Source organism: Bubalus bubalis, chromosome 20 (assembly GCF_019923935.1).
Source record: "Bubalus bubalis isolate 160015118507 breed Murrah chromosome 20, NDDB_SH_1, whole genome shotgun sequence".
Classification (NCBI taxonomy): Eukaryota; Metazoa; Chordata; class Mammalia; order Artiodactyla; family Bovidae; genus Bubalus; species Bubalus bubalis.
The window spans coordinates 2,264,137-2,286,214 of NC_059176.1; the positions used below are offsets into that span (position 1 = coordinate 2,264,137).

The 22,078-nt window shown below is 51.1% G+C and overlaps 1 protein-coding gene across 20 annotated transcripts in view; it reads right to left on the minus strand.

Moving 5' to 3' along the window:
* Nucleotides 1–22,078, minus strand: part of LOC102395742 (kinesin light chain 1) — a 109,809-nt gene that overhangs the window by 27,216 nt on the left and 60,515 nt on the right. For all 20 annotated transcript variants that reach the window (XM_044933260.2, XM_044933261.2, XM_044933257.2 and 17 more), the window contains 8 exons: nt 14,736–14,997; nt 12,242–12,472; nt 9,235–9,313; nt 8,651–8,876; nt 5,086–5,173; nt 4,366–4,467; nt 1,751–1,924; nt 1,512–1,611 (listed from right to left, as the gene is read on the minus strand). In XM_044933260.2, the coding sequence (XP_044789195.1) occupies nt 1,512–1,611; nt 1,751–1,924; nt 4,366–4,467; nt 5,086–5,173; nt 8,651–8,876; nt 9,235–9,313; nt 12,242–12,472; nt 14,736–14,996 (1,261 nt within the window). In that variant the 5' untranslated portion in view covers nt 14,997. Of the gene's footprint in view, nt 1–1,511; nt 1,612–1,750; nt 1,925–4,365; nt 4,468–5,085; nt 5,174–8,650; nt 8,877–9,234; nt 9,314–12,241; nt 12,473–14,735; nt 14,998–22,078 lie in introns of those variants that run through there.

Sequence of the window (22,078 nt, forward strand, 5' to 3'; positions counted from 1 at the left end):
TGAGCAGCTGAGGTGAACCAACACTGCTGTTCACTGCAGTTTCAGCTCTATGTGCTAATCTAATCCTACTGTTAGGAAGTTTCAGCTCTATGTGCTAATCTAATCCTACTGTTAGGAAGTTTCAGCTCTATGTGCTAATCTAATCCTACTGTTAGGAAGTTTCAGCTCTATGTGCTAATCTAATCCTACTGTTAGGAAGTTTCAGCTCTATGTGCTAATCTAATCCTACTGTTAGGAAGTTTCAGCTGTATGTGCTAATCTAATCCTACTGTTAGGAAGTTTCAGCTCTATGTGCTAATCTAATCCTACTGTTAGGAAGTTTCAGCTGTATGTGCTAATCTAATCCTACTGTTAGGCAAGAATGCGCCTCAGTCAGGGGAAATGGATTTCCTGACAACACGCCAGGTCATGCGTTTCAATGCTGCCCCATAGCAAAGAGGCCTGTGGCCTGAGAGCCACGCCCCAACAGCCAGTCAGGGCACACCTGCACCTTTCTGTCCCATGTTCTAACGTTTGTGTGGAGGATAAATCCAAGTACAGGAAACCGCTTCTAACTAGAACCCAATTAACTGGACTCCATGCTACTATTTTTAGTAGAGAGAAGTCAGCAAATGACAAGGAAAGTTAGCAAATCACTTCCCTGAGAACTTATTTGAAGCAGCACTAAGTTGATGACCTGGAACAACCGAAACCCAGAAAGGCTTCTGCAGTGAGAGGACACGGAAGCTCCCTGTGGACTATGAAGTCCAGGGAGGTGCGCTGTGATCCGGTAGGGGCCAGGGCAGAGTCCGTTTCCAGAATGACAAGCCTGAGGCATTACCATCTTCTGACAGTAAAACAGACTTACTGCTCCACTTGCTGACAGAGAAAAACTAATACACTTCTCAAAAGGTTTTCAAAAATGCTTTCCAGAAATTCTCCATAAAAGGAAGTATTTATTAACCACAACCTCTTTTCCCCACGAATCCTAAGGTTTCCAACACACTGGTACCAACTGTCCACATTCTCAACCCCTCTTGTCACGGCCACCGAAGGGGGGAAGATGCCTCATGTAGTCAGATACTGTTTTACTGAGCAGTTAAAGTCTGACAAAATGTTTATTCCAAAACTGTGTATTAAGCACCTACAATACTTTAAGGACTATAAAGGAGACAGGCCTCAGCTCCTTACGGCTGTCAGACAACCCAGCAGGACCGGGATGGCTGGAGAATCTGACAGGTCCCAGGTGGCGCTGAAGCTGCTGGGTTTCTGCCGGCACTTTGAGAGCCACTGGACCACAGAACAATTCAAGAAAGCAGTTAAGGACTGCAGGAAGGCTCTCTGGAGTTACTGCATCCAGGCTTTGCCTAAAGCAAGTGCAGACTCTGGGTGAGGGCAACTTGGAAACACGAGGCAGGTGGGCCATCATGCTGACTGTGATGACCTCAGCATTACCAAGTTTTAAACTGGAAATTCCTATGTTTAACGCATCCTACAGCTAATCTGCTTAGAAACAAAAGTGCATCTCTTACCGTCCACAGAACCGAACTCCCTTTCATGCGCGCGAGTGAGGATCTCTTTGTACAGGGTCTCTGCCTGCTTGAACTTTCCTTGCTTCAGGTAGCAGGAAGCCTTAAAATAAAACAAAGCACTTACTACCCTTCACACGTCAGGGAAGCACATTCTCATATGCAGGTTCAACTAGGAAACAGCACTGAGGCTTCAGGAAGAAAGGAATCTGACTATCTACAGAGCTGACCTGTCAACATACCAGGTTATTTTTTGTTTTGGCCACATTGGGGTCATCAGGTCCCAGTTTTGTCTGGTAGATCTCGAGGGCTCTCTGATAATAATATTCCACTTCTTCATACTTGCCCTGGTTCTGGCACAGTAGGGCCAAGTTATTTAACTGCTTGGCAACATCTGGGTGATCCTTTCCCAAAACCTAGGAATGAAAAATAGCATTAGAAACACTTGTTATTTTTTTCACAGGGTACCATCCAACCCACCCCCTACCCTACCATGAGAAGGCTCTTCCTAAACATCAAGAGGACTGTGCCTTGCTTCCAGGCCTGTGATCCTTAAACAGCCACACATGCAGCACAAGAGTAACTTAACCAGCATTAGTTGAGTCGTCTTCTTGGGGGAGGGAGGAAACGGTGCTGATTTCCTTCCCAAGCTTTGGAGTCTTGAATCCTTACAATAATCCTACATGGTAGGTAATACTATGGACATTCTGAAGATGAAGAAACTGGGTTTTATAAAGGCTATCTAGATCTAATATGACCGCCAAGTTCTAAACATGCCGGAACTCATGCCCAGCCCGTTCTGACTCAAGCAGCATCACACTCGCCCCTGTGAAGAGCAGCCTCAAAGGGACTCCAGCTCCTCAGCTAACAGCCTACACATCCTCTCTGTAAAACCAGATTCTGTGACCACACACCAGGCCCCTCACACTTCAAACTTCACTGCAAGGCTCTTCAAACTCAAACGTGCTGTCCCAGACACCCAACACTCTCTTCCCAGCCCCACCCAGATCTCCACTCCCACCAACAACTCACCGTGCAGGTCTCAGGTCCCCTCAGAAGGGACCTCCTTATATCCAATTTAAGGGACCCGTGAGTCCGTCCCCACCCAGTTAACTCACAAGTACATCACTTGGGTTTTTTCTTTCTTTGCTAGTATCACTACTCAAAACTGCCTTATTTATCAATTTAGTTCTTTATCGCCTGACTCTCCCCTATTAAAATGCAAGCCTCAGAGTGCTTTGTCTCCGTGTCTAGATGTAATGTTATCTCAGCACCTAGAAAGGTGCTCCGAAAAGGCAAAGGCACTCCACTCCAGTACTCTTACCTGGAAAATCCCATGGACGGAGGAGCCTGGTAGGCTGCAGTCCATGGGGTCGGCTAAGAGTCGGACACGACTGAGCGACTTCCCTTTCACTTTTCACTTTCATGCACTGGAGAAGGAAATGGCAACCCACTCCAATGTTCTTGCCTGGAGAATCCCAGGGACGGGGGAGCCTGGTGGGCTTCCGTCTCTGGGGTCGCGCAGTCGGACACGACTGACGAGACTCAGCAGCAGCAGCAGCAAACGGTGCTGGCACACAGGTGGATGAATAAGCGCCGAGCCTCCTCCTCAGGACCTCAACAAGCCCTCGGCCTCGCCCTGCGCCCCCCGAGGCAGCCGCCTCTCCCTCCCTCTGCACTGCCCTCCTCTCCCTGGCTGGGAAGCCCTAAGACTCCAGACCAACCGACGGCGGGAGGCCACGTCAGCACAGCCCCAGCCCTGGACCTGAAGGAGCCGCTGCTCTACGCTCTCCCTGAGCTCTTGGCCAGAAGCCAACGTCTGCCTGCTGGACCGTGCTCCCAGGGAAGAGGCTGTGGCTAATTTGAAATCATCAACTCTAACCAAGTGAGGGTCCCCAAGTCCTCAATAAACGTTTGCCAGATGAGTGAGTGAATGAGAGCAAATAAACACGAAAAAACCTAAAGACCATCATCTAGACTTCACAATCCACAACGGGATACATGTGTGGTTCTCCCTGATTTTAACCCCAGCCCACTCAAAACCTGAGTGGATCAATAAAAAATAAAATAAAAACTTTATTTCTTTATAAATATCACAAATGACAGCATGGACGAAACTTCACCTGTATAATCTGATAATGAGCTTCTTTTCATTTTCCCTTTCCCAAGTCCTTGCCATTATGACTCGAAATTAAATGATTAATCTCTCAATATCAATGATAAATAACATTCGATAATATGATAACATTTGATAACAATGACACACACAAATTAAAACATCATGACGTGGACCTGCCCAGTGTCTGCAACATCTGAATACACAGTTATATGGAGTACTGTGGAAATGAACACGATCCATTTTAAAAACGCCTCATCACTATGCACTGTACTAACCAACACTGAACGTCCACGACAGTGACTCAGTCTATGCTCTGAGTTATTTTCTGGTTCTCAAAAGAAAAGCTATCGCAGTAAGTTTTATAAACATATTTGGCGACCGTTTAATTTTCATGTTTTTCTTCTTGACAGGCACATGCCCCACTGCAAATGAAACGCCCCATGCCCAGCACTCACAGGCCTCAGAAATTCCTTCTTCAGCCGAGTCACTTCCAGGCCACTCTAGGCCTCAGGCTGGGAGAGCCTAGAACTCAAGGCTCCACCCTCTGTACCCCGACTCCCCCAGACCCCCAGGCAGGGCCCGTCGGCTGCGTCTCAGGCTGCACCCTGGACTGAAGGGCTTATTTTTGGTACTTGGCCAGTGAGGATGTATCACCATGGTCCTATCTCAAAACGTAGAATGAATTATTTAAAAGCATAAAGTGCGGTGTTTCGGGAACAAGGACCATCCTGGGCGCACCTTCTCTCTGATCTCCAGAGCTCTCTTACACAGCGGCTCGGCTTCTTTGTACTTCCCTCTTTTGCCGTAAAGCACCGCGAGGTTGTTCAGAGTTGCTGCCACCTACCAACAGAGGGAACCAGGAAGAACGGTAAACGCCACAGCAGAGGGGACGTCAGACGTCACACACACACACACACGCGCGCGATCCCCAGTGCGTGACGGAAGTGCTCTCCAGCCGATGAAGGACCGTGACTCCACTCAGAGGTGAGAGAGCAACATCACTGTCCACAGTGGGCCATAAAGTAACACCACAGATCATTAACAAATCAGCATCGACATGATCTTGATTTTTTTTTTTTGAATTTCACTTGGAAGCCACAAAACCAACCAAAATAGATCTATATGCAAATGTGACCAAATTTTAATAAAAAGACAATACAAAATCTTTAGGAAAAAATTTATAGAAGGACATGCAATTTGATCCAGGATCAAAAACACCGTACGTGATCCATTTGAGGGGGTTGATCAACAACATGAGTGCACGCTGAGATCCGCTCAGTGTGAGCCCCCACCCTGGGGCGCATCACTGCTTCCGAGCGAGCAAGTCCTACCTGTGCCGTCCAGTGGAGGGCAGCTCTTAAATCTTCCCTGTTGAGTTTAACAGTGAAATGAGTTGGGTAAAAAAAAACGTATTAGGGACAGTAAAACTTGAAAAGGATGAAGAACCAGTATACAAACCGCAGGATGATCTTTGCCCAGAGTTTTCTCACGGATGGCCAAGGCATCGTTCAGTAGGTTAGCTGCGTCTTTATATTTATTTTGGTCTCTGAATTAAAAAACACACAATTATATGTTTAGACACAGCTCACTACACCTTTTTAAAATGTAATTCTGGAACTAAGGAAATAAAAGTTAAGTTTTAATTCTTAAAAAAAATTAAAATTAGCTATTAAAACTATTAAAAACATTCCTAACAGTAGGAGAGAAAAGACTTCCTCAACAAACACGTTGGCAAGGAGAGCTGGGAATCAGGCCTGCTAAGCTAGACCGCTGGGACAACACCACCCCACGTGCCAAGGGGTCTGCACATGCCCGCTGCCCCGCACAGGTAAGTGTGGCCGCGCAGACAGTGCAGGCGCACAGAGCGGACCCAGCTGCCGGCCGCATGGCCTGGCGCGTCACGTGCCCGCCTCAACCAGCCTACCGCAAAGGAAGGACGTAACTCACAGAGCCGCTCTAAGAGGCTAATGATTTGCCAAAGCAGCAGCTCAGGGCGGGGCGGAGGGGCCTGCTGACAGTGGGGAGACGGAAGCAGCTGGGGCCCAGCCCAGCCCCCTGGGTTTAAATGCTGCCGACCGACCAAAGCGTGCTGCAAAGCAGTCACGCACACACCGCTCCAGCGCACGAGGACAGCCACCCAGCGAGGCTCCGCCCACGCCGCCCGGAAAGAGGGCTGAGGCTGCTGGTCCTCAAAGGGCACTGACTCCCCCGAGTAAAGGTTTTCTATTATATTAAACTTACATTACCATCTTATACCATTATATTATTAACATCTTATATTAAACTGACTCAAACGTTCTGTGAAAGTCAGCAGGTATGACACAGACCCAGTTAAATACAGCCACAGCCATCCCCCAGCGCTGAGAGAGTGAGATGGCTCAGATGAAGCAGGCACACTGGGCACTGCTCTAAGGCTGACCCGTCACAGAACGCCAGGGACTGTCACTCAGCCACAAGGGCGGTCACGCCAAGAGCAAGCGCTGCAAACCACAGCCGGAACCAGTCAGAAACCCGGCCCTTCCCCAGACCCGCTGAGTCAGAAACTCAGGGGGCGGGGCTCAGCATGCATTCCATGAGCCCACCCAAAAATTCACACTCAAATGAAAACCAATGCACACCTTGCCAGCATTAAAATAAACCCCAATACAGAAGTGGGCAGGATAACAGAAGGCCCAAACAACTAAAAACGCAGAATCACAGAACACAGATTAACACACAAAGCTGTATGTCTCCGTAATAAAGAGCAGGCGATGACCAGCCCCACCCCAGGCTGGCGAGGGTTGGGGAGTGTGAGCTGGCACCACCTTCCTAAGCAGCCGGGCAATCTGTATCAAGAAGCGTGTAAGGTGAAGACTCTTACCACTCAGGAATTGACACTGAAAAAAATTCAAAATCTTTTGCCCAAAACATGTTCATCAGTATAATATTAATAGCCCTCCCCAAAGAGCTTAAAATTAAATGTCCCTTAATAGAAGAAAGCTGAAATACTGAGTCATGGCTCAGCTCTGGGACTCAGCACTGAATAGTATGAACACAGACACAGCTGCTGGTTTCAAACATGTTGCTGACATGAGTGAACCCTCACGCTGCAGGACCAGGGAAAAAGAGGAGAGGCCGTCAATTCCTAGCACATCTACGTGACCATGCCTTCTACGTGCCACGAATCCCAGTCACGTTCTACGTACCAAGAATCCCAGTCACGTTCTACATGCATTTTTCACCTAACTCACGCACAATAAAAATATCTAGGGTTAACTAGAAACACTCTCTCGCTCTCGATGGTTCACTCCCCTTCACAGACCCTCCGGCTCCTGTCTGCACCCTACCCAGGTGCCCAGCTCCAACCCCAGCAGATCCTGTGGCCCAGCCCCCACCCCGCTCTGTCCTCCGCTCTCCCACCACTCTCTTCTGAGACCCAGCCGCTGGGCACAGGCACATTCAAGCACTCCCCTGCAGCCCCATGGCCTACTCCCACCACACTCCCGCTGCTCTGCCCCGTGGGACGCAGGAGTAAGTCCCCAGCACACCCTGCAAGGCCCCAGAAAGCACTCGCACCCTCCACTAGGCCTCCCCTAGTCCTCTCAACTAGAAGGCAGCTCTCCATCGACACTTCTGTGCTATTTTATTTTATTATTTATTGGCCATGCTGCAAGGCTTGCGAGATCTTGGCTCCTGACCAGGGACTGAACGTGGGCCCTGGCAGTGGAAGCGCCGAGAACTAAACCCCGGGCTGCCGTGGAACCCTGACGCCTGTGCTCTTCTATTGATGACAGTCTCCTTGCTTCTATAATTACATGAACATAACCAGCCTATTCTCTAAACAAGGTTCTAAGCTCCTTTAGAAACCTTTAGGTGATGCTATCTATTTCACACTGCCAAGTAACATCACATTTCATAACCCTTGCAACCCTTCTGAGGCTCAGAAAAGCTAAGGGCTCTGGACAACGCCTTCAGTCTAGCAGCCACTTAGAGATACAAACTGAATTCTCCTGACTTCCAATTCAGTATCCTGCTTTCTCCTTGAGAACAGGTGTTATGTATTCATCTGTACAGTCTCACAGAACCAGCCTGAAGTTTTACATACACTTGGGTCTCAAAAATGTCTGCTGAACTGTAAACAATCAAACTAACAAAGGAACAAGGTGCAGCTCCCTGAAATCCACCACGCTGGAGCAGCCACTGCTAACCAGTCCTGTCCTGGGAGTAACGGCCCCTCCACAGGTCCCCCCACTCACCCAACCTGCTCCATTTCAGCTCAGTTCAGCAAAGGGCTCTGGTGGACCGCTGCCCAGGGCCACAGGCAAACTACTGAACGCCATTCAGTAAGTTCACCAAGGGCTTCTGAGTTAGGAAACATGCTCAAGGATGTAACTCAAGGCAGAAACGAGACAACCTGGTCCTTAACATCAAGGAATCAGGATTCCAGGAGAAGGGATGACAAAATTCAAACGAGGATGCCAAGCACAGAGCAGGAGCTATAAGAGAGGCGGGGCCAAGGGTTACGGGGCCAACAGGGGACGGGCGCACGGAGCCCTGGAGTCAGGAAGGAGGGCTGATGGGGATCGGAGAGGTGGGGGGACAGGGCGTGTGGAGCCCTGGAATCAGGAAGGAGGGCTGACGGGGATCGGAGAGGTGGGGGGACAGGGTGCGCGGAGCCCTGGAGCCAAGAAGGAGGGCTGACGGGGATCGGAGAGGTGGGGGGACAGGCAGGAGTCATCGGGGGCTATTCTGGGCCAAGGGAGCCTGGTATACCAAGTACTGCGGGGAAAAATAACCAGCAGTTTAGAGCGGCCTGAGGGAAGAAGGCTGGCCCGGGCGTCCCAGGCAGCGTCCGCTCTACAGGGTGACGCTCCTGCCAGGGAGCAGCTCTGTGTTCTGAACTGAACCCCTGACTGTTTTGAAGACAAATGGATGGTAAGGCTGGAGAAGCAGCTCAGAGCAGGTTATAGAAACACATTCTCGGGGCAAGTTCATTGGAAACACTGTCTGGGTGGAGTGAAGAGGAAAAAACGAGACTACTAGCCTGTACACCAGGGCCAGGATGTTGAGCATGGTGGCCACGTCGGGGTGGTCGTGGCCCGAGGTCTTCTCCAGGTCCTCCAGGGCCTGCTTGCAGAGCGGCACGGCCACCTCGTAGCGCCCCTGAGAGGCGTACTGGATCACCAGGTTGTGCAGCGTGCGCAGCCGCGCGGGGATCTCGTAGCCGCCCTGCTGCGCGGCCGCCGCTGCGCTGCTGTGCTGCTGCTGGACTGCGGGGAGAGGCCCGTTCAGACGCGGCAGGCCACACAGGCCACACAGGACACCAACCACAGCCTCCTTCGCAGCCTGTCGGGCGGGGGTGCTGCACACCCCCACTGCAGAGCGAGGCTGCCGCGGCCCCAGGAGGACCCCCCTCCTCCACGCGCTGAGAACCCGGACCCCGGGGGGGCTGGCGGCACACTCCTCCTTCCCAGGGGCCGGCTGCACACGCCACCTGCGAGGCAGTCTGTGTGTGTTCGCGCTCTTACGAGGCGGGCTGCAAGCACCCGCTAATAACAGCAATTACCCCCAAGAGGAGAGGCCACCTCCCGCCCACCGGCCCCCACCCACCCACCACTCCCAACTCACTTCCTTGACCGGGGTCGTCGTCATCATTTGGGAAGAGATCATCCAAAGGTTCCTTGGTGGAATCAGCATCTTTGTCCTCCTATGAAACCAACCCAGGACAGTTAGTTTCACGAATATTATAAAAGCTACACTGGATATCTTTGACATAAATTTCATTTTAATTAAAAATAGAAAAGACAGTTCTCTTTCCAGATCAAATCTAGGATTAGCCACAATTTGCTTTAACCATCGGTTTAGGAAAGAGCAATGGGAAGTCTGCTGGCCTGAACTCAAAGTACCTGTGTAGGCTGGAGCCACAAACAGACCATGAAGGCACCTCTGTGCCTGAGTTGCCACCCGGGCCCCAGGAAGTGCAAAGAGCAGGGAGCGCTTTCTTATCTTATTTGGAAGCAAGTGATTAAAATGGTGAATCTCTGAAGACTGCGGAACTGGTGGGCTGGACACCCAGCACCACACAGGACCCCTAAGAGCAGTGTGACAGCTTGTGACTGGGTCCCCCAGAGAGGAGCCCTCAGGTAGAGACAGTCATCTGACGATGGGATGAATGGACAGCAGTTCAACCAGGTAAGAACTCGGCATCACCCTGGCACAGAAGGACACCAGGCTCCTCCGGAGGGGACACCCGGAGGGGCACACACCGCGTTTCCAACATTCCTGAGCGGGATCCTGGGACGAGTGGGAAACACCACCAAGGACTCTGCAGAGATCATGAGCGAAGTGGACTCTGGGCTGCAGAGGAGACGAGGCTCGGCACCCTGCTCAGCCTCCCAGGTGTGGCCCTGGCCCCAACAGGAGACCCCTCAGGCCAGGGAGACGCACCAGCAGCGCGAGGACGAGCAGGGACGGGGAGAGAAGGCACCACGGGCGTGCCCTGAGGGGGAGGCGGGGCTGGCTCACCGCATCTCTTCTCCAAGCCGCATCTCTTCTCCAAGCCGGACACGTTTCCAAATTAGAAAGTATTAGAAAGTTTTAAATGTCTCCGAGTCTGAGAGAGCAGCTTTCCACTGCTCAGTGTCACCTCGTTTTCCAGGTGAATCAACTACTCTATTCTTATTTGCACAACAGCCTCCAGGAGTGTCTTTTAAATCAAAACATCAGCTGCTCCTGACTTAAGATGCAAGAGAGAAGTACAGCAAGTCTAATGCAACAGGGCGCTTTGGACTAACCGTGGCCCAAATCATGGGGAAGCCGCAACCCCATGTGACGGCATGTGGAGACGGGGTTCTGGGAGGGAACTGGTTAGAAACACCATGAGGCTGAGGCCCTGGTGCTGGGCCCTGAAACACCAGGGCGAGCTCCCCTGCCCCGTGCGCCCATCGCACGGTGTGAGGGCACAGTCAGAGGGCAGCTGTCTGAAAGCGGGGAAGAGTCCTCCCCAGAAACCAGCCCTGGGGCACCCTCATCTCTGACTCCCCGCTTCCAGACCTATGACAAAACTCGTGGTCTGTGGTTTAAGCCACCTAGCCCATGGTATTTTGCACGCAGCCCAAGCTAAGACACAGAGTAAGTGCAGGTCTGCTGGTGCAATGCACAAACTATTCTAACAGACGGACGGGACGCGGGCTCAGACTGGAGACACAATCGCACAACTCTCAACGGTATACAGACCACGTAGTGATCATGCCTAGAACTAAACAGACATTAAACAAATCTTATCTCCAAACACCGTGTGAAATCCTGGACTGGATCCTAGAGAGGAAAAGGGACATAATGAAGGACTGGGGAACTCAAACAAAGGCTGTAGTTTTGTCCACAGCAATCGGCAACAGCACGCTCTCACTTGTAGCGCACGCACTGCTACGGACTGAACGTCTGTCCCTGCCCCCCCCAATTGATATGCTGAAGCCCTAAATAAAGCTCAATGTGATGATATCTGGGGGTAACGTGGATGCGAGGCGGCCTGAGGGTGGGGGCCCCGTGAGGACATCGGCGCCGTGACAGCAGCAGGAGACAAGCGCCCAGGCGGCCGAGTGGCGACGCAGCAGGAGGCAGGCCCTCGCCAAGGCTCCAACAAGCTGTCACCTGCTCAGTCTCAGAGCTCCAGCTTCCAGAAGCAGGAGAAACAAGCATCTGCTGTCTGAGCCGTGCACCCTGCCGCTCTCTGGAAACAGACATGGCCTGAGTCAGCTCAGACACGTGCTGCGGAGACACCAGGTGCAGCCCAAGGAGACTGAGAGTGGAGACGCTCAGGTGCGTCCGACTCTGTAGCCCGTGGACCGCAGCCCACCAGGCTCCTCCGTGCGTGGGATTCTCCAGGCAAGAACACTGCAGTGGTGCCATCTCCTTCTCCAGGGGACCTTCCCGACCCAGGGAAAGTGAGTGAAGGGTATATGGGGATTCTCTTCACGGGACCATTTCAACTTTTCTGTGAATCTAAAATCATTCCAAAATAAAAAAGGTTACTCTTCTAAAAAGTTAACTGAATCAGAAACAATAGTAGCCGAGACTGGGATGAAAATCCAGAGAGCACCAAGAGAAGGAGAAAAGGACCAAGACCCTGGGGAGCCCTCACACTTCAGGAACCCCAAAACAGGCCAAGGCAGTTGCACGAGCAAGCGAGCAGAAGGACCAAGCAGTGTCCTAGGCGTGGGGGCGTCTCAAAGACAAAGCCAAGATCCCCCACAAACCACAGAGGCATCCCGAGCCTGGATGATGGGGGGCTGGACGGGCACTGCTGACGGCGCGTCCAGTGGCGGGCTGGCCGGGGAGCCGACGGCAAGCGCCAGGGGCGCCCAGTGGATCTCAGGCCGGGACAGCCCTCACCGAAGGCAATGGCTCCTCTCTGCATTTATTTTGTATTTACCAAGCACTTTTACATTTTCTGACCATTGTTCAAAAAAAACACGTATGAGAAAAGTACTCCAAAAAGAACGTGTACAACTCGCCCAAGGACTCAACCCCAGGACCCTTAGCCCCGGGTCGTGTCACACGCAGGCTCTGGAGGGGAAAGAACCACGGTGGCAGGAGGGCGCCACCGCCAACCCTGCGCTCCTGCGGGACCACTCACCGAAGGGGAGATGTCGTCGTCGTACTTTTTCAGCTGATTCATGAATTCCAGATGCTTCTTCTCTTCCTCCAGCTGAGCCACAGACTGCTCACTCTTCTGCAGTTTCTGCTGAGTGTTGGCCAGCTCATCCCGCAGCCACTGGTTCTCCTGGCACAGACGCCGCACCTGCGCACGCAGCTTCTGCTTCTCCGACTCCACGGCGTTCAGGTGGTTTGACAGCGCCATCATGACCTGGACCGACAGAGACGGGGATGGCACTGCAGAGCTCAGCCTAACAAACGCCACCTCCTGCCTCCGCAAACGCCCTGGGGCTGCAGCTCCAGCTGACCCTCGCAGACACGTGCTCCGGAGTACATACAAGCAGTCTGCTGTTTACTATTTCCACCCTCAGTCACCGGCCACATGCAGGGCGTGATCAAGAATGTTACATGCTCATCTCTCTCTGCCTCTGCCTCTCTGCCCACTCCACTCCCCAACCTGCTGAAGATACAGCAAGGAGGCATCCCTCGGCAAACCAAGAGGGCTCCCACCAGAAGCAACCATGCTGATACCCTGACCTCGAACTTCCAGCCTCCAGAACTGTGGAAAACAAACGCCCACCGCTGAAGCCCTGACCTGACGGCATTCTGTTCTAGCAGCCAGATCTGACTGAGACAACAGCTAAATTAAACGCCTCTTCCTTCTCTCTTGAAAAAAAAAAGAATATTGACATGCTCAGAACATCTGTAAAAAAATTACAATTTTTTTCTATCTGAAAGCACCTCTAACGGACTAGCAGTGGACAGGCAGCTACTGTTCTGCTGAAGCCATGTTTTTATTTTCTATGTAGGTGGTGCCAAGAGAATTTCTCAGACTCTCTGCCGTGAGCAAACGCCACACACACACACACATACATGTGCGGAGCGGGCTGCTGACGGGGCAATTCGCCCTCGCCGCTGCAGGGGAAGGGAGGGAGGCTCTGTGGCCAACAGTGAGAGCCGCGACGCCCTGATGCACTCGCAGGCGGAGGTGCCCACTGGGCTCTGTCGGGGGTGCACTGATGGGCCTCAGGGAAGGGCCTGCCCGGGGCAGAGACAAGCTCCTGGGAGGACACGGGCTGCGGAGGAAGGCTGGCTTCAGCCAGTCTGTCCTCTGCAGTCCGTGCACCTGCCCTGCCTTCTTATTACCCTCCCAGGTCTAAAACCCCAAAGTCTAGGATAGGGGGCTCTTTCCTCCTCTTCCTTTTAACTCCAGTATCTGCCAGCCTGACAAAGGAGGTTCGCACTCACAGTGAGCTGCTGGCCAACGCCCTTTCACTCTTCTTCCTTAGGCGTAAGAACCTGGAACGTTAAGGGGAAAGGCTCCATCCTCCAGCGTCCCTCACAACTAGATGTGCCCGTGGAATCAATGAAATGTAAGCAGAGTGCCGGGCACAGTTCAAGGAAGCAGAGGGAGGCACAACCTTCCTGCTCCCTTCACAGTCCCAGGATGGGGCCATGGGGCTGCAGCTGGACTATCTTGGTCCACGAGACTGGCGGGCTGGGGTGCAGGGCAGCAGGGGCAGGGACCCAACAACCATGCAGCCCTAGAGCCTGGGCTAGGACAAGGTCTGGTCTGTACAGACACGACCGAGCAGTTGCTGGCGCGGGGCATGGCTTTCTGGGGACAGGCAGGGCACCTGAGGCAGTCGCGGGCTGGAAAGTGAGTGCAGCCTGTCTGCATGTCCCCCCCGTGTCGCTGAGGGGCGTCCCCGCAGCTCCTGGAAAGGGAAGCAGGGTCGTCTGGGACCGCCCGCTCGGTTAGTCTACATCCGACTCTGACATTTGAGCCGCTGCTTCTGCTTCTTGTTCACCGAATCAAACCCTAACTGACACGAAGGGTTACCTCTGTTTTCACTCTACTTTTTAAAACTGAGGCATGGTCATGTATGGATGTGAGAGTTGGACGGTGAAGAAGGCTGAGCGCCGAAGAATCGATGCCTTTGAACTGTGGTGTTGGAGAAGACTCTTGAGAGTCCCTTGGACTGCAAGGAGATCCAACCAGTCCATTCTGAAGGAGATCAGCCCTGGGATTTCTTTGGAAGGACTGATGCTAAAGCTGAAATCCAATACTTTGGCCACCTCATGCAAAGAGTTGACTCACTGGAAAAGACTCTGATGCTGGGAGGGATTGGGGGCAGGAGGAGAAGGGGACAACAGAGGATGAGATGGCTGGATGGCATCACTGACTCGATGGACATGAGTCTGAGTGAACTCTGGGAGTTGGTGATAGACAGGGAGGCCTGGCGTGCTTCGGTTCATGGGGTCGCAAAAAGTCGGACACGACTGAGCGACTGATCTGATCTGATCTTATCTGATGCCCAAATCAATCATCATCTGCATAGCATACATAACCCACATAAACGCTGATTTCGATTATTCTATAAGTATCTGCCCTCTGGTTTAAACCTCGTATTTAAAACAAAGTCTCCATTTTCCCAGACTGGCAAGTTCATGGTCATGTCATGAGACCATACCTGAGCCTCACTCAGGCCAAGCTCCAACATCTCCAGTGACTTTCGGATCATGTTTGATTTCTCCTCCACCAGATTACTTTCGTCATCTTTCTTCAAACACTTTAGTGTCTCCAGTAAACTCTGCAAAATGGAATTATGCTCATTCTTCAGAGCTTCCAACCCCTGGATTACTTGCTTTGTCTTGGAAATAATTTCATCCTGCGTGAGCTTCTCCAACTTGTCTTCCTTCATGTACACCATTGTGGACATGTTGTCATACATTCTAGAACAGAAAAAGAAAAGAGTTAGACATCGCATTACAGGCTTAATTTATGTTACGCCTCTAGTAAAGTACACACATGAAGACTTTTAAATCAGCATTTTTACAGGTGAATAATAAGTAAGTACATTATGACTTGTTCCCTTGAAATGCTACACTACAGTTTCTGTTTTTCCTTCGCAGACCAAATTAATTACTTTTCTGGCTTCTGTCTAAATTTTTTTACAGGAATGAGAGTAACAACAAGCATCAAAAGCAGCAGAACATCCGCATGGCATTTCCAAGACACACGGCCTCAGTGAGCAAACTTCCCTCTGAGTGTTTACCAGCTGTTTTCTCCTTAATGAAATGCAGAAGGGTCAGTAAATTCCATCACACATTTACCAGATAAAACCTTGAGAAGGAGTCACAGCTAGAAAAAGAGAAACCAGCAAAGGAACACAGAGCAATCAGAGCGGCAAGAGGAGTGCGCCTGACTGCAGCCTGGTGACACAGGGCATGACCACTGCTGGGAAGACTCCGGGGGGACGTCCCTGGTGGTCCAGTGGATAAGCATCTGCCTGCCAACTTGGGGGACACGGCGTCCACAGGCTGCAGAACTGAGCCCGTGAGCCACGACTGAGCGCTCGCTCTAGAGCCGGGAACCGCAGCAGGAGCAGCTCCCACACTGCGACCAGAGAAAACCCACCGGCAGCAACCAAGACACAGCACAGCCGAGAAGGTAAACAATTAAACAAGAAGGGCACAGCATAACACGACGTCAGCAAAGCGGTGACGACGGCTGAAACGAAGCAACGGCTCTTTCTACTATCATCTCTTAGCTTTCAGTGTCTGCCTTTAAACCCTATAATTCATTTGTTTTAAGGCCATAAACAGTGACCATCAGGAAAGCCTGTTCAGGAGAGTGGCAGGGATGGAAGTCGGAATCATCGTGTCGGGGTGCCCTCCCACAGAGCACTTGCAACGCCAGCATCTCTGTTCTCTCGTTATCTCGTTATCTTATACCCCCGTGGACGTGAGCTCTACCTGTAAGGCAGGAGGACTCGACCCTGTGGCCGCCGGAAGCACACTACCCAGGACAGCTCCTGTGCCCACAGACCATCCGGTGAATGGATGGACTGACAGACGCCGGGCACAGGGAAGGGGCTTTTTGGCAGGATCTCAGTTTCCTGGTGGCTCAGACAGTAAAGCGTCTATCTACAATGCGGGAGACCCAGGTTCAATCCCTGGGCTGGGAAGATCCCCTGAAGGAAATGGAAATCCACTCCAGTACTATTGCCTGGAAAATCCCATGGACAGAGGAGCCTGGTAGGCTACAGTCCATGGGGTCGCACAGAGTCAGACACGACTGAGAGACTTCACTTTCACTTTCAGTTACCAAGCAGGGACTGAACTCAGGCACAACAGTGAAAGCAAAGTCCTCATTCCCAGGGAGCAGTGTGGAGGCGGGAATACAGACAGGCGTTCCAGGATTCAGGAGTGAGGCTCGAAGACCCCTGCGCTCTAACGGCAGGAGCGGGGTGGGCGGGCGCACACAGCCACGCTGCACTCACTTCCCAGCCTGCGACCGCCTCAGGTGCCCCACCTCTCCCCAGGCAGCCACGCACCGCGCCAGCAACTGCTCGGTCGTGTCTCTACAGACCAAATCCTGTCGGGTTCTAAGGATGGGCAGTGTCACACCTCTTCAGGTCGTGGCAGTGGCTGAAAAGGGAAGGGGGGACAGTCTTGTTCACGAAAAAGAGAAAGGGGAACAGAGTGTTTACATAAAAGTAGGAAAACCACACAAGGTAGACTTTACTACAGGAACAAAAGTGAAACAAAATGAAAAGAGTGGCCACTTTAATTAAGGAGATGCCTCAATTAAGTAAATCCATTTAAAGAAACCCAACTTTAATTCTTTAAGGAACATGTAACACCACCAGCCACAGGGCACTGCGTGCTCACACACTCCTGTAACAGTTTTAACCACACACAAGAATAATGAGTACAAACGTTACGTGGATGCATGCATGCGCGCACGCACACAGCCCACCCCCCAAAAACAGTCACTTAAGGCAGGTTTTTTAAAAACTCTTAAAAGAAAATTAAGCATAGAGTCCCAATGTTCCTGGGCCCACAGTTCTCACGGTGCAGTGGGCAGCCCGAGGCCTGGCTCTGCCATGAGCCGTCCCCACAGCACGGCAAGGCCCAACCCTCCTGGGCGCTATGGGTGGCAGACCGCCCCTGCAGGCTCTGGTGCATGGAGCGGGTTCAGGCCCCTGCAGGCCCCGGTGCATGAAGCGGGTGCAGGCCCCTGCAGGCCCCGGTGCATGAAGCGGGTGCAGGCCCCTGCAGGCTCTGGTGCATGGAGCAGGTGCAGGCAAGGCACTGAGAACAGTGGCCACAGAGCACCCGCGCAGGACTCAGCACACCCCTCCTGGGAGCGGAGGTGTCAGGAACGCCCGACAAATGACCCCTCCAGGCCTGCAGACACAGGCCTGCAGCTCAGCACTTTGCTGGACAGTTCCGTGGTAGGCTGCTCCAGAGTTCAGTTAGGAAGTGACTCCTTCTGCTACGTTGATACCACCTCCCCTTGTAACTTCTACCCACTGAGCCAACCTCTGCCCTCTACAATAAACACAAAATACCTTCACTACCTCATCCACAAGGTAACGTTTCAAATACTGTGTTACAAGAACAAGACTCTCCAAACTGTCCATCTCCCCAGCTCATACCTCACGCTACTCCTCAGGCACACGCCTTTATCCCAATAGCTTCCTTACCTCCCACCGGGGTCACCATCACACAGACACAACTCTGCTGCTGCTTCATCACAGGAGAGCACACAGTGGCACCTAGATTTAGTCTGCTCAGGGTCTCTCTCATTTGCAAGCTAGGCCATTATAACCAAAGGTAGGGTATCTAAAAAATAGCATGAGACAACTGTCTATTTAGGGGGAAAGAAGGTACACTCCTACCCTCACTGTACACTAAAATAAATCCATACTGAATAAAGAATTAAAGGTTTAAAAAAAAAACCCACAAGAAACCAGAATAAAATTTAGGCGAAGATCTATACACATACAGGTGAAGGTAAAGAGCGTTCTATGAATAAAATAGCAGAAAACTCGAAGAAAAGACTGGTAAGAGTCTGTGTAACCAAGGCACTCTGAGGGGTCCCCTGGCGGCCAGGTGGTCAGGGCTCTTTGCTGTCACTGCCTGGGCCCGGCGCCTGGTCAGGGAACGAAGGTCCTGCAAGACACACGACGCAGCCAAAAACTAAAAATCTGCCACTGAAGTCTGATCTGGAAGCCACCTTTCTGGGGAAACACTATGTTGCAGACCATCACAGTGAAGAGCTCAAAGATTTAAGGCAGAGGCCACAGCGACGTCTAAAAGGAAAAAAGCGCTGGTGGCCTCCAGGTGACCTCAGACACCCAGGCTCGTCGGCCCTCCTCCAGCCCTGCTGAGGAGTGTGCCCTGAGGAGACTACGCAGGAGGAGGACTCGGCCGGCACAGGCCCGGCATGGCTCACAGGTACCCAGGGAAGCCTCTGCAGGGGCGGCGCATCCAAGTCCAATCAGACACCCTGCCTTTCGCTCACCTGCCTTGTGAACTGGAGCCTCAATCTCACCTCGATGTCCAGTGGCACGGATACACACCTGACCTGGGACCGTGGTTAAGGGCTCAGAAATACTCCCCTCTCCTTCCCCTCAGTGACAGACACAACATCTGGCCTCAGGCTACTCTAATTCACCACGTGAAATTGTTTCAGTTCAGTCACTCAGTCGTGTCCAACTCTTTGCGACCCCATGGACTGAAGCACGCCAGGCTTCCCTGTACATCATCAACTCCAGAAGCTTGCTCCAACTCATGTCCACTGAGTCGGTGATGCCATTCAGCCATCTCATCCTCCATTGTCCCCTTCTCCTCCCGCCTTCTATCTTCCCCAGCATCCGGGTCTTTTCCAGTGAGTCAGTTCTTTGCATCAGCTGGCCAAAGTATTGGAGTTTCAGCTTCAGCATCAGTTCTTCCAATGAATATTCAGGACTGATTTCCTTTAGGATGGACTGGTTGGATCTCCTTGCAGTCCAAGAGACTCTCAAGGGTCTTCTCCAACACCACAGTTCAAAAGCATCAATTCTTTAGCGCCCAGCTTTCTTTATAGTCCAACTCTCACATCCACACATGACTACTGGAAAAGCCATACCTTTGACTAGCTGGACCTTTGCTGGCAAAGTAATGTCTCTGCTTTTTAAAATGCTGTCTAGGTTGGTCATAACTTTTCTTTCAAGGAGCAAGCATCTTTTAATTTCATGGCTGCAGTCACCATCTGCAGTGATTTTGGAGCCCAAAAAAATAAAGTCTCTCACTGTGAAATTGTTTACTGTGCTTTTATTTCCAAAAAGAGAACTCTTTAAAGTCCCATTATTCCTCTGGGAAAGCAACGGAACTAAATACTTAACTGCATGATCTCCAAGGCAGAACCTGAGAAATCTAACATCTGAATTGAGTTCCTAAAACACAAGAAGTCCTTCTTCATATCAAATCTCTTAAATCCACAGTTCAACAGGCAAAGTTATTATTACTAACTTCCAACTCTCAGGATTCAAGTCCCCAGTAAATTCTCTACTCTGACTGCAAATGGTAACAGTCGCTAAGTAAAATAATGAAGACAAAAATAATCCTAAAGCGTAAGTTTTATTTGACTTTAGAACTATTTTTGTTTCCATTACTTTAAACACTGATTCAATCTTTGTAATTTTTATCCAATAGTGTATATAACAGGTTTTTTAAATATTATTTATCTGGCTGCGTCGGGTCTTAGCTGTGGCACAGCAGCTCTCTCCTTGGGGCACACTGACTCTCGAGTTGTGGTTTGCAGGCTTAGGTGCCCCATGGCATGAGTTAGGGAATACTTAGTTCCCCAACCAAGGATCGAACCTGGGCCCCCTGCATTGCAAAGCATAATCTTAACCACTGGACCATCAGGGAAGCTCCAGTATAACAGCTTTGATAGGCATTTTTAATATACAGGAGTCGCAACAGCCGTACAGGACAGACTTGTGGTTGTCAGGGGGCTGGGGAGGCATGGAATGGAGTTCGGGATTAGCGGATGCAAGCTATTATACACAGAATGGATAAACAAGGCCCTACGGTACAGCGCAGGGAGCTACATTCAATGTCCTGTGAGAAACCACAGTGGAGAAGAGTGTGTGTGTGTGTATCTGTAAACCAACTGTACTTCAGTAAATCACACACACACACCACCAGTTTCATGTCCAAGGATTTATTGCAATCATTTACTCATCTGACCACACTATGGTCAGAATTGAGAAGTAATACGAATTTAGCTTATCTCCACATTCAGACCCGCAATTAAATCCTGCCTGGAGCATTCTGTAACCTAAAAATAATTCTTACTTCTTTTTAAAATGCCACTTGAAAAACACAGGTTCTCCTTTTTAAAGGCTGCCCTGCCCCTGGGAAACACAGGAAACCACAGCACAAGCCCTTCACTAAGAAGGAAGGGACCGAGCTGCACACTCAAGCTCGAGACGAGACGGACAAGGCAACCGCCTCCCTTCTGTGTGCGGCATACGCACTTCACGTGACTCGGGCAGGGCGAGGATCTGGGCCTCGACAGTGACTGAAAGGGAGGACCAGCAACAGTAACTAACACAGAGACGCTGTGAGTACAACAAGAGCGCTACGGTGCACACTCTGCTCCTTCACCTCTGCTTTGAAGTGATCGGAGAGCTGATACGCAAAACAGAAAACAGCTCACACCACATGCTGCAACTCATCATTCCTTTCAACTTGTTCTTTAACATAACTTGTCCTTTATGACAAGAGTGGTTTTTTACTTTCTCTAACACACCAGGGATAAAAAGAGAACTCTTCAGAGTTATAACCAACTCCTGCTAAGAACGACGGGAATGGAACAATTTAGAGCGGACAATCCGGTACAATATTAGCTTGGGGCTCTAAACTGAGAAAGACCACCAGGTCCAATGAAGCCTGGCAGGGGAATGTGAGAACGGAGCTCAGCCACACCAGAGAGAAGCTGGAGGAGCCCCCCAACCTCCACCAGGCCTCCAGACCAGGCAGCCCGGCCCTCGCCGCCAAACAACCCAAAGACAGTAACAGCCCTTCACTCAATAAACATTTATTAAGCCCCCAATTCTACGCCAGACACCATTCTAGGCTTAGGAGTCAGACTTTACCGAAGGACTATTTTTTAAAGAAAACATCGTGGTGACAAAGGAATATCCTACACACCAGGGCAGGGAGAGGCTGTGCAGAGAGTCAGAACAATCAGAGCGACTTCAGACTTCTCGAGGACAACCCTGGGAGCAAAAGGCAATAAACAAATGCCTTCGACCTTCTGAAAGGAGATTACTTCCAATTTAGAACTCTACAGCCAGCCAGACTCTCAGTCAACAGTGAGAAGAATGACATTTCCAGTCACAGGCCTCAAAAAATGTCACCTCCCATGCAGCCTTCCTCAGGCTACTGAAGACGTGCTCAACCAAAACAAAGGTAAGCCAAGAAAGCAGACGACATGGCGCAGAGGACGACACGGGGCTCTGCACGGGGAGGGAGCTCCCCACGGGGAGCGGGCTCCGGCACAGGAGGGGGCTCCGCACGGGGAGGGCGCGAGCGCCAGGTAGACAGCCCTGCACCCAACACACAGACCCGTGCTCAAGACTCCGGGGCGCCTGACCTGCCTCTTGAGAAACCTGTATGCAGGTCAGGAAGCAACAGTTAGAACTGGACATGGAACAACAGACTGGTTCCAAACAGGAAAAGGAGTACATCAAGGCTGTATATTGTCACCCTGCTTATTTAACTTATATGCAGAGTACATCATGAGAAGGGCTGGAAGAAGCACAAGCTGGAATCAAGATTGCCGGGAGAAATATCAATAACCTCAGATATGCAGATGACACCACCCTTATGGCAGAAAGTGAAGAGGAACTCAAAAGCCTCTTGAGGAAAGTGAAAGAGGAGAGTGAAAAAGTTGGCTTAAAGCTCAACATTCAGAAAATGAAGATCATGGCATCTGGTCCCATCACTTCATGGGAAATAGATGGGGAAACAG